This window comes from Numenius arquata, chromosome 6, assembly GCF_964106895.1.
Source record: "Numenius arquata chromosome 6, bNumArq3.hap1.1, whole genome shotgun sequence".
NCBI classification, from domain to species: Eukaryota; Metazoa; Chordata; class Aves; order Charadriiformes; family Scolopacidae; genus Numenius; species Numenius arquata.
In genome coordinates this window covers 4,905,099-4,916,493 of record NC_133581.1, presented here as the reverse complement: position 1 = coordinate 4,916,493, position 11,395 = coordinate 4,905,099, and the positions used below count along the sequence as shown (strand labels likewise).

Here is an 11,395-nt window from a genome sequence, read left to right as displayed (position 1 = left end):
GGAGCTCTGCTAGCAAGAGTAGGTTACAGATTTTGCCTGCACAGGACAGAAAGTTTACTGTGTTAGTGGCACATGGGGCCATTCATTCTCTGTATCCTAATAAAAGTATTTCTGCCAACAATTTCTCACGGAGGAAGTGGGCGATTCACAAGTACATCTCCTTTCAGGAAAGAAAAGATCTCACACACTCAATACCCTGACTCAACTGCAGCTCACACTACTGAATAATAATATCTAGATCCTGCCCTGGAAATTGGCTTACACTTTAGATCATGCCACTTTTCTCATCTTGCAAAGAGGTTCGTGAAGAGGATCTTCCTAGCAGCAGCTCCTTCTCATGGATCAGGCTATCTAGCAGGTCCTCCTGTCTGTAGTTGTGATAAACCTTCAGGAAAGCCAGAATAGTAATTCCCAGCCAAGTCAGCCAGGCAGCCCAGAGACCAAACTAGAGAAGAAAAGAAATGATAAAGAGGTCAGTACCGTATTGTAAAAACAAAGTCAACTGTCCAGGTGAATATCGAAATCTCAGCTGGACTAAAACCCATGAAGTCACACCAAGTGAAGTCCTGGCCCCAGTGTTCCTCAACTCTGTCAAGCTATTCCTAGCTTAAAAGGAAAAACTCTTTATGTACTAGAAAAATTGAAGCAAAAATGCATTAAGTACAATAATGAAAAAAAGATATCTGTATAATCCATTTGCATCCATTGAACTTCCCATATCTGACATTCTGGATGGCCCAAAATTCTTGGGATTATTTCTCTTTTGTTAGTTTAGCACTGCAATATGTTTTAAGACATTTTGGAAAACTTTCTTCCCAAGTCCTTTGGGCCTCCCACTACCCCTGGAGAAGTACAAATTTTAAGGTCAAATTTCTATTCAAAACTTGGTTGATAAAATCTTACCAATTGAAGTGTTACACTCTGAGGTAACTGGTTCACATTAGCATAAACACAGAGAGCAAGAGAAACCCGCTCCAATCCATCCAAGTTCCTGATGGCTCATTTATACCTGGCATGAGAGACCTGGGCTTAAAGCCTCAGATCTGCAATAGGTTCCATCACTAACTTGCCAGTCTCTCTTGTTCAACTTCTTAGAAGTAATTACACTTTGATTCGTACAGGCACTTGAACATTGGCCTCCCTGTCTCAGAGGACACTGATTTGTAGTAAGACTTTCTGGCTGAAATTCCATTTTAATTCTATGCTGCCTTTAGCAAAGAAACATTAATTGAATCCCTCTATTTCATTTTTGACATATTGCATTTTTAATTAAAAAAAAAATACAACAATTTGAACACTTCCAGACAGTAATACAGCTGTTTACTCTAATAGCCAATTCAGATAAGCAAGGACTACTATTTTTTAAAGGGAGTTTATGTTCCTATGTATCCTGTGCTCTTTGGAAATTCTCTTCAACATGTATGCCCAAACTTACAATTATCTCAGTTCACTGGTAAATACTTTTGAGTTATTCTACAAACTTTGGAAATAAGAGGTATTAATTAGGCTTTATATGACCATATCTAAAGAATTGGAAACTTTGCATTCATTTCTTAACCACCATTTCATTAATGAAATATTATCTTAATGGTATTCAGATAGCTGCTACTGCTGTGGTCTTCTCAGCATGTTTGATATGAAAACATCTAAGTGGATTTAGCCAAATTCAGTGAAACTACCAGAGACATTCTGATGTGTTGGAAGCATCTGAATGGAGGAAAGGGGACAGAGATGGGGTCTGTGTCTGTGTTTGTACACGCACAAATACACGTGACAAGTGTCCAACGCTTTAATTAAGCTGCTTGTTCTTCCCTTCTAGATTTTATCCAGAACCCGTATTTGTAATTCTTAAATTGTCAGAAATCTTGATATCTCCATTCAGATCACTGTTTCTAAGTAAAGCTTACTGTAGGAAATTATTGCACTTATAAGGAAATGGTTTCTTTAGCCAGTTAAGTTTAGTCTATTCTTGGGTTCTTCTTTCTAATGTTTCAAAGAAACTTATTTGGCCTCCATAGACAGACCCATTATCATGCCTTTATCCTACTCTGCTTACCACATCCCAGATACCAGAAAAATGCATCATTTTGTTCCCTACTTGGTCCTTTCTTCAAACAGTCACAATTAGGATTCACTTTGACACTACCATGTGGATCGGTGTGGGGAGCCCCGGTGCTGTGATATGTCAACTTTCCTTCAACTGAAGTGCTACGGGCATGGACCTTGACTTTTCTAGGCATGGCTCCCTGTCAGAGAAATTCCTTCTCCTGAATATAGATTTCAAACTGTCCATCTGAGATCACATGAACATTTATTTCCCATGAACTCAAAGCTACGGACAGATACCAACTTTAATTCCTCTGCCCTCTCTCTAGCTGGAAGATTAGGAGTTAATGGCAAATTCTGCTACAAAATACAGCCTGGCCTAGGGCTAGCACGATATAGAGGGGTCACTTATATGACATACTTCTATCCTACACACAGATATGTCTGAGCTGGGTGTCTCGATGCCAGTTCTGGCAACAAAGGCACGAAATTAGCTTGTCTCCAAGAGGCACAGTTACCTTACAGGAGTGTCCCAGGCAAGCTAATGCCTCTTCCCATGTGGGACAACGTAAGCATGTGTATGGATGTGTATAGCTGTGCATGGATGGGGTTGTCCTCCTTGTAGCGCCAGCACCAGCACATGCTCAGGTATACAAGTGCTCGAGTCTCAGAATTCACTGACTTTGAATGTTGACTTAGAGCTTGCATATTCAATAGAAAGGTCTGACAACCTTAGAGGTCTAATTCTCAAAGATTCGTCAGAAAACAACTCTATCTAAATGAAAGTGATCTTTAATTATTTTCAAAGTTTTGATATTTACATGGGCTCAGGTGATCTCAGACAAACTCATGGAAATGAAAGCTAATAGCCCCATGATCTAGTGCATGCCAGACATTATTCTGAACTGCAACGAAGGGCTCCAAGACACCAGGATGTTCCAACATTTGCACAGTTCATCCTTTGGAGAAACAATAAATTTTCCATCATGAATAACTACATCAGCGGCAGAGTCAGGTTTTGACATGTCCACATTCAAAACTATCTATTTTGAATTTAAAATACAAATATGCCTGTCACTATCATCCTGATAGAGCACTGTCAGAAGTCAGTGGAAACATTCCCATTGATTTCAAAGGATGGTAGTTCAGCTCCAGCAATCCCAGATCAATGAGCAAATGGTAAATGAACTGAAATAGAACCATGACCTAGTCTGACCTACCTGTGCAATAGCAAACTGGTCGTAGAAAGCAGAGTTTTCTAAGTTCAGTTCAAGATCTATATCCTGTAACTCTTCACAGCTACCCAAGGAAGGCATTTGGAGGGGAAAAAAGAAAATTATTTCAGAGACTCCAAACAGGCAAGCCAAACATAAAATGAAACAACATTTTAAATGTTTCAGTCACAATGGAATGTTCTATCAAAAGATATTTAAGCCATTGCAGTAACGAGGTTGCTTGCCAATCTTCTCTAAAACTAGGCTAAAAGAGGCATGTGATTACTTTCTTTGAAAAAAAAAGAAAAGAAGAAGTATAATTATGTAAGTGATAACACCAATCTTCCACAAGTGGAACTGTAATAGTTATTATGAAAACAGTATACGTAAAACCCTCTTCTCCCACTACCCCCGAGCCTCCCACACATCTGGCATCACCCCAGGTTGGTTGCTTCACCCCTCAATGAAACAAAGTGCATGAGCCTCCGTTACCTTTTGACTTCATCAGGAAAAGCCTCAGAAGAAGGGATTGTGTGGGTGTTTTTGTTTCGGATGCTCCAGCAAGGAGACGATACTCTGATGGTAAGATAGAGGCTGCCTACAGATTTTACAAATAACTTGGACTTTTACTGGTGTGAAAAAAATCCCAGGATTTTGAGGTTGTCTTTCTATCTCTTGGTTGATTTCTGTAGCCTCTTCTCTCTCCTTTTCAGTGCTGTCGGTCATCTTGGGTTCTTATCCGAATATTCGATTAGACGTTTTTTGTAATTGAATTTTTAACCGAATATTCGAATAATTCGATTAATCGTTGCAGCCCTAAACAGAACATGTACTATGGCATTTTACAACATATGACAATGTGCAACATAAATGTATGCTTTAAGTAGTACGTCTATTCAATATCATATGACATAAAATGTCACCTTTTCCTCTCTCTTCATTGTTATTTCTTTGATAGGAAAAAAAATCTACCTCAACTTACCATGTTTCCTATAAGGAGTATAAGCATTGTGGGATACAACTGTAGATACAATCATTTTAGGAGCTGTACATTTTGTGCACCGTAAGAAAGTATCAACCATCTCTACTTTGGACTTACAAAGTACTTCTCATTCTGCGGCTCTCAGGGCATCCACAGCACCGCTATGAGGCCAGCATCTTTATACCAAATTTTGGATGACGTTGTGGCACAGGCAGGATGAGTGACTTGCCCAGTGTCACGCTGTAGGTCAGTGGCAGAGCCAGGACAGCAAGCCAGGAGTCCTGACTCCTAGTCCCCTGCCCTGCTCACACTCCTCCCATTCTTAGAGCATTTCCAAATTTAGGTCTGCTTTGGAAATAAAAATTTTTAAACTAATGGATTTCTTTTGCATATGATAGTGACTCTTAAAGAGACCGTGAAACACCATGGAAATGTACTTTTTTCTTGTGGGGTAATAAATGCAAAATAAAAGTTTAATTTGCTTTTTTTCTTCCAGATGACAAAAGCCTGAAGTTCCACATTACAAATGCTTTCTCCCCCTTGCTCACCTAGCATGTAATAACTACAGTTTGTAAGACCACTGTTCATTTGTGCATGTATGAAAAAAAAAAAAAAAAAGGAAGAAAATGTATTCTTCAATACTAACCTATTTGGCATGCTTCCTTTTTCAGTAATTGCATCACACCACATGTTAAATCCTACACTCACTATAGTGCTAGCAATAAATGTGATAAACACCACAAAGACGCTGATCAGCAGATTCAGGAAGGCATAAAAGAAAGAGCTGCAATAAAAGGGAAGAAAAATGTAACTCATAAACAGCTGAAACACTACATCAGCAGTCTCTCTAAGCAGCATACACTGGGCACAAAGATAGCAGTTTCCATTTGAAACACATCTGCTTTAATTAAGAACACCTAATACATTGAAAAACTATGGATTATGATTTTGTCTCACATTATCTTCATTTGTAATTGCTTTTGATTTTGATTTTTTTTTTTCAGCATAAGAGGATGGGACTTTAAATCATAAATGCTAAGTGGTGATTGTTCATACACAGCGTGACTTTCATTAGCTGTAATGATGAAAATCACCATTGTTAAAATAAATGTCATTAGCTCAAATTATATAGTAACTGGAGCTAAATTTATTTCATGACTAAAGTGATAATTGGGACAAAAATTGCCTAGGAGAGGGAAACTAAAAATAAAACAACACAGTACTGATAGCTATAATCATTTTAAGTAATGTAACTCAAGGTACTGCCATCAAAGGACACGAATCTCAGTTTTATGGGCAATTTGCAGAGCAGGCCAACTTCTCCTGGGAATTCTCTGACTTTGGTGTCAGTATGTTATTTCTGCCAGACGAATGTCAACTTACCTCAGGCCCGTTAAGTCTGTCCAACCAGAGCCGGCCCTAGGCACATGCTGTGTTTGGAGTGGGGTGGGATGCTTACAGAGATGCCATAAGGCCAAGGAAATGTCCACTCATCTTCCAACCTCACCGCTTAACTCTCCCCCTTAGTTCTAGGTCGTGAAAACTTTCTAATCCTTTTTTCATTCATCAGACCAAGTCTTTTGCTACTTGAAACTGCTCCAGGCACCACTTGGAAAGTCTCATTGTCTGAAAACTGGACCTCTACTCTAGGTTGGAGAAAGACCAGCAACTCCAGGAAACAGGTCATCCTATTCAGGTTGGGTGGTAAGGATGAATATGACAAATTTCCCACTAGTGCTGGGGACAGAAGGAGTCTACTCAAGCCAAAGAACAAAAAAAGCAGATATTTTTTTTCCTCTGGTAGCTCATTAAATGAAAAACTAAGAGTTTTTTTGAGTAAGTGTTTGAATCCTGTTCTTGGCTAGCCAATCCTAGTGATAGGAAGAGGGGTAATGGTTTTAAACTGAAAGAGTTTAGATTAGATTAGAAGTTTAGATTAGATTTTAGGAAGAAATTCTTTCCTGTGAGGGTGGTGAGACACTGGAACAAGTTGCCCAGAGAAGCTGTGGATGCCCCATCCCTGGAGGTGTTCAAGGCCAGGCTGGATGGGGCTTTGAGCAATATGGTCTAGTGGGAGGTGTCCCTGCCCATGGCAGGGGGTTGGAACTCAATGATCTTTAAGGTCCCTTCCAATCCAAACCATTCTATGATTCTATGATTCTATGATCCTAATTTGTACAGGCTATACATCGTAAGGCATATGTAACTTCAGGAAGACTTCTTTAAAATGTGATGAGGAAACAATTACCAGTGGGGTTAGAAAGTTTGTTCCTGGGTTGATGTGGCTTTAGAGAGACTCTGGAGGTTCCCTCCAAAGTGACAGTCATCCCATCCCAACACTGATAGGAAAAAGTGAAATAAACCACCTTCCAGAAGTGCCCTTACAGACTGTAGTAGGAACTGGATGTCAGGACACCTGACTTCTAGATGAACATTGGCTTCACAGGACTTGGTGGAGTAGATCAGCTCACCTCCACAGAGTAGTGGGGTCACCGTATAGCAGAAGGAGCTGGTATGAGCACACCACAATTTTGGAGGTTCACTGTCCCTGTCCTGATTTCACATCTAGCCTGAATTTCATTTCAAGTGTCACTGAAACTATATCCACTGTGTGCACCAGTGCATGGTATGCTGGCTTGAGAGGCAGAAAAGACTTGAGCTATCCACTGAATAAAAACAGAGATGACACCAGAATTAGTAACAGCTCTTGAAAAGGAACGGTTTGCTGGAGTATTCAGTGGATCATCGCCATCCCAGGTCCTCTAGTCCTCCCTCTGCTTCCTACCCTGCAGCACAAGAGGTCTCAAGTCCAACATCTGACCTTCCATCGACAAAACAGGGTTGAGTGTTGCACTTGGTTTGCACCAGGCAAGCAGTAACCATCACCATGTGGTGGAGGTTCCTCATGCCAGCACATCCCAGTACAGAGCTGTGCTGTACAGAACTCTCTCTGCCTCATCTGTTTTGCTCCTAAGATCAGAACTTCAAGCTACACATTCCAGATTGAGTGGACGCCTTGTAACAATAAATACTTACATGCAAAGTAGAAGTCACTTTGCAGTCCTAGTAGTGAAGTATCTGAGCTGAATCTCTACCGTTCAGCTGAGGTGAACAGCTCCAGGCCCAGAGCATGGCTGGCAGCCAGCACTTGGTTTTCGTACTTCTGTGGGCAACTCAAGCTCAGTCTGTCCCTGAGGCAAGGGATGCTCAGAGCCTTTTAAGAACAATTTTTAGCAATCCTAACTATGTGACAGCAATCATTCAAAGCCATTGCACGTGAAGACTGGCCACCTTGCTAGGAGGCATAAGGTGCTAACCCTGACTGCCTCAGGCCAACTTACTCCACAGGTGGCCCAGCAGCAGTGACCCTGCTCAATAGCATCAGCAGTGATGTTGGTTTGGTTGTTCCTCAGTTGCCTGTAATCAGAAATATTCATTATCATAGAATCATATAGAATTGCCTAGGTTGGAAGGGACCTTTAAGATCATCTAGTCCAACCATCAACCTAAGTCTGATAAAAAAACATCACTAAACCATGTCACTAAGCTCTATGTCAACCTGTCTTTTAAATACTTCCAGGGATGGTGCCTCAACCACCTCCCTGGGCAGCCCATTCCAAGGCTTAATAACCCTTTCAGTGTAAAAATTTTTCCTAAGATCCAATATGAACCTCCCCTGGTGCAACTTGAGGTCACTTCCTCTTGTCCTATCACCTGTGACTTGGGACAAGAGACCAACCCCCACCTCTCTACACCCTCTTTTCAGGTTGTTTCCCCTCAGCCTCCTTTTCTCCAGGCTGAACAACCCCAGATCCCTCAGCCTCTCCTCATAAGATTTGTGCTCCAGACCCCTCACCAGCTTCATTGTCCTTCTCTGGACCTGCTCCAGCACCTCAATGTCTTTTTTGTGGTAAGGAGCTCCTCATTTACAGTGAGGAGCTCACCTTTATCTCTCCATGCAAACAGACCTGTTTTCACACCTGTTTGCAGCATTAACAAATAAGCTGTCTAAAATCAGAACAGCGTGTGTCCTGCCTGCTTTTCAGAGAGACAGCGGCATATCTGGGACAGGACGGACCTTCCTTCTTACTAGAAAACTGATGGTTTCTAGCAGCTTCCCTCTCATCCCCTTTGACCCTTCTGTGATGTTCTATGGCTGTCTCATCCTGCCAACTTGCTCTGTCTTTACTCCCCACTGCCCCACAGCCCTTCTGCCTTTTTTCTTGCCTGGAACAATTAGGAACAGTGTTAGACAACTGCTAACCCTCAGCCCAAAGTTAGCCTGAAGGTAACTCCTAAAAGGGCAATTTTCAGGGGCCTGCTCAACAGTTTTGAACTAAATAGCCGCACTAGGAAGTTGGCCAAACATCTGATCCAAATTTCACTATCACAAGGTTTTCACAGCTGGTTTCTTCCAAATATTAACTAGTTCTCAACAGAAAAACTGAAAAAAAAGCATCTAGATTCAACTAATCCTCTACAGGTATCTGGTCACCCGAGGAAGCTGAATTCAAATGTATTAAGTATATGGCCATATTTAGAACCTGTATGGCAAGTTTTAATATGGAATTAAGTTTCTAGTCTATACTTATTATAGACTACGGACTATATAGACTGGTTTAGTGGTAGACAGCTTGAGAGTGGTGAGCAGGAGCCAGTGAGACAGCACTGCTACCCAGTCTCCAATATTAACAACCTCAGGGTGCTGTACAAGCCCAAATGTGCATAACAGCCACTGACTCAAGAAACCTCTGATCCAAATAGACCTGGAAATGAGTGATTTACCCTTGGTATGGTCCCTAAACATGGGAAAATGGCTTTCCTAGCCTAGCCAGCTACCAACGCATGCTGCTGCCTTCCCACCTCTGTGCAGCTAGATGCTTAGAGGGCCCTGGCTGGGTTACCTGTGCCAGGGGCTGTACCCAAGGTGGCAGGACAGGCCACCAGAGAGCAAAATGAGCCCCTCAGTTTGTCTGAGCACAGTAACCAGCTGCCAGTGCAGTCCTGAGGCTGCTGCAGGGAGCTCAGCGCCACTCTCATGTCGTAACCAAGCAATAGTTGTTCTCCGCAATAGTTGCCATGTCCACCACAAAAGCAGGATAAAAATAGAGGGGGACCACCAACCGCTCCCTTCTTCCCCCTCCCACGCACAGCTGTGTTATTTCAAGGGTTTTGACATACCCAGTGTATGTCTGGCTTCCCCTTCACAGGGACACGTAGTGGGACCACGGTCAGGAGGCACCTGCGAACCCCAGCCTCCAACATCGCCCCATGGTCCCCAGCGCCCTCCATGCCCACCACAGCAGAGATGTGGCCAGATGCTGCTCCCAGCCTGCCAAAGGGTGCATAGCGGTGAATCTGGCCCCCCCACCTCAAACCCCTGCGGAGGAGCATCTTCCTGTGAGGGCCCTAGACACAGGTGGGGGGTAGTACATGGTGTGCGTGCAGATGGATGCAGGCAGTACACCGCCTTACCCCAAACCCCTCTAGGGAGCAGGATGATCTGGGTGGTGCAAAGCCCGATGTTTCACCCCCAGGCTGCTCCCACTTGCCCCAGCCTGCAGGAGGGATGGGCACCCCCTGCCCTCCCCAAGGGGTACTTACTCCTCGTGCCCTTTGCAGAGGAAGAAGAGGGTCCTCCAGGCCTGCACTGTGGCCAGCAGCAGGGAGAGGAGCCCGGTGAAGATGCTGAAGCGGCAGGCAGCCTCGGGCCCCCACTCCTGCACGGTGAAGCGCTGCCTCTCCACCGTCAGGTTGGCATTGAGCCACATGCCCTCGGTGAAGAGCAGGCACCGGCCGTGGAAGTCGTTGCCATTCTCGGAGAGTGGCACCACCACAATGAAGCTGAAGAGGAAGGCCAGGAAGTAGCAGATGCACTGAGCGAAGAGGAAATTGCTGAGCGCCATGTCCGCGGCTCTGCGCAGGCAGAGGGAGGGAAGGAGGGAGGGAGGGATAGAGGGAGGGAGGGATGCAGGAGGCAAAGATGCAGGAGGGAGGGATGCGGGCGGGAGGTGGGGGGAGGATGGAGGGATGGAGGGAGGAAGCCTGCAGCAGCAGGGGGTGGGGAGGGAGGATGCGCAGTGCAATGCAATGCAATGCAATGCAATGACTCCTCCAGACACAGCCGCTGCCTCTCCCGCGGCTGGAGCTGCCCCCGCCGATAGCTTCAGGGCTTGTGGGGGGAGCAGAGAGGAAGAGCTGGTGCAGGGGATCCCTCTTCTTCAGGAAAATCCGGCTACTGATACACCCTGGTCCCCAGGGGGTTAAAATAGTCCGTGCTTCCCCAGCAGGCCTGGGTACAACCCGGCTCTCAGTGGGGTATCCCCTTAATGACATAGGACACTGATGTCACTGGTTGCCATGACATACCCCCATCCACCAAAAAAAAAGAAAAAAAAAACCAGCAAACAAACAAACAAACGAAAACCAGCTTCATCCTGGCTGCTGGATCCCAGCAAGTTTTGGCCCCATATTCTAAAAATCTGGCCACCAACCTCAGATGGTGGCAATAAGGGACAGGGTGCACAGCCACCCTGGGGCCTGAAGACCGAGTAGGTTTGTTCCTAGTCCAGCTGGTCACACACACACAGAAGATATTGCAAGTGGTGGTAAGGGCTCACCAGAAGTAGAATAACTTTTGTTGAGCCTCGGTGTCAGCTGCCCAGGGCTGGGGTCACCTGCATTGTCCCCTGGCTGGCAGATGGAGTAGGGGTAAAAGAAAATAACCCTGAGCTCCAGCTGGACGCTGAGATGAGAAGGGACCAGCACAGCAATGGCATGTGCGTGGCAGGGACGGTCACCACTCACCCAATTCCCAAGGGTGGGCATCCACCCTGCTCTGCGCTGCCAGGGACCAGTCTCCTGCCCCACACTGCTCTTGGAAAGGCATCAGAGCATCCCCTCAGCTTTAGGGCCCCAAACTGTACGGCCAGGATGCAAGACAGCAAAAGGCATCAGAAAGAGGGGTGTGACTTGTGCTCACCCGCTTGTGCTGCTGCCTTGTGAAATCTCAGTTCTCCCCTGGCACAAAAATTCAAACTAAACTGACCCCAAATCAGAGTTTCCCCTCAATCTTGATTTCATTTTTCCATCTAAACGTGAATCCTCTCTTCAACACAAGGCTCCGCAGTTCATCTCCAATTCCAGGTAAAGT

General features: G+C 44.5%; 1 protein-coding gene across 1 annotated transcript; it reads right to left on the bottom strand.

Annotated features, from left to right (window-relative positions):
• Positions 1-265: 265 nt before the first annotated feature.
• TMEM179 (transmembrane protein 179) lies at positions 266-10,148 on the bottom strand. The gene is made up of 4 exons (XM_074149836.1): positions 9,847-10,148; positions 4,889-5,026; positions 3,267-3,345; positions 266-445 (listed from the first exon to the last, which is right to left on the bottom strand). Exons 1-4 carry the CDS (start codon positions 10,146-10,148, stop codon positions 266-268), a joined length of 699 nt encoding a protein of 232 aa, XP_074005937.1.
• Positions 10,149-11,395: the final 1,247 nt, after the last annotated feature.

Bases quoted from the DNA above. Each gene is read 5' to 3' on its own strand.
- TMEM179 (XM_074149836.1), bottom strand. From the start codon at position 10,148: ATGGCGCTCAGCAATTTCCTCTTCGCTCAGTGCATCTGCTACTTCCTG. The intron at 3,346-4,888 runs GTTAGTATTGAA...TTCCTTGGGTAG, and splicing joins AAAGGAAGCATGCCAAATAG to CTGTGAAGAGTTACAGGATA. The intron at 446-3,266 runs GTAGGTCAGACT...TTTCTTCTCTAG, and splicing joins ACCAGTTTGCTATTGCACAG to TTTGGTCTCTGGGCTGCCTG.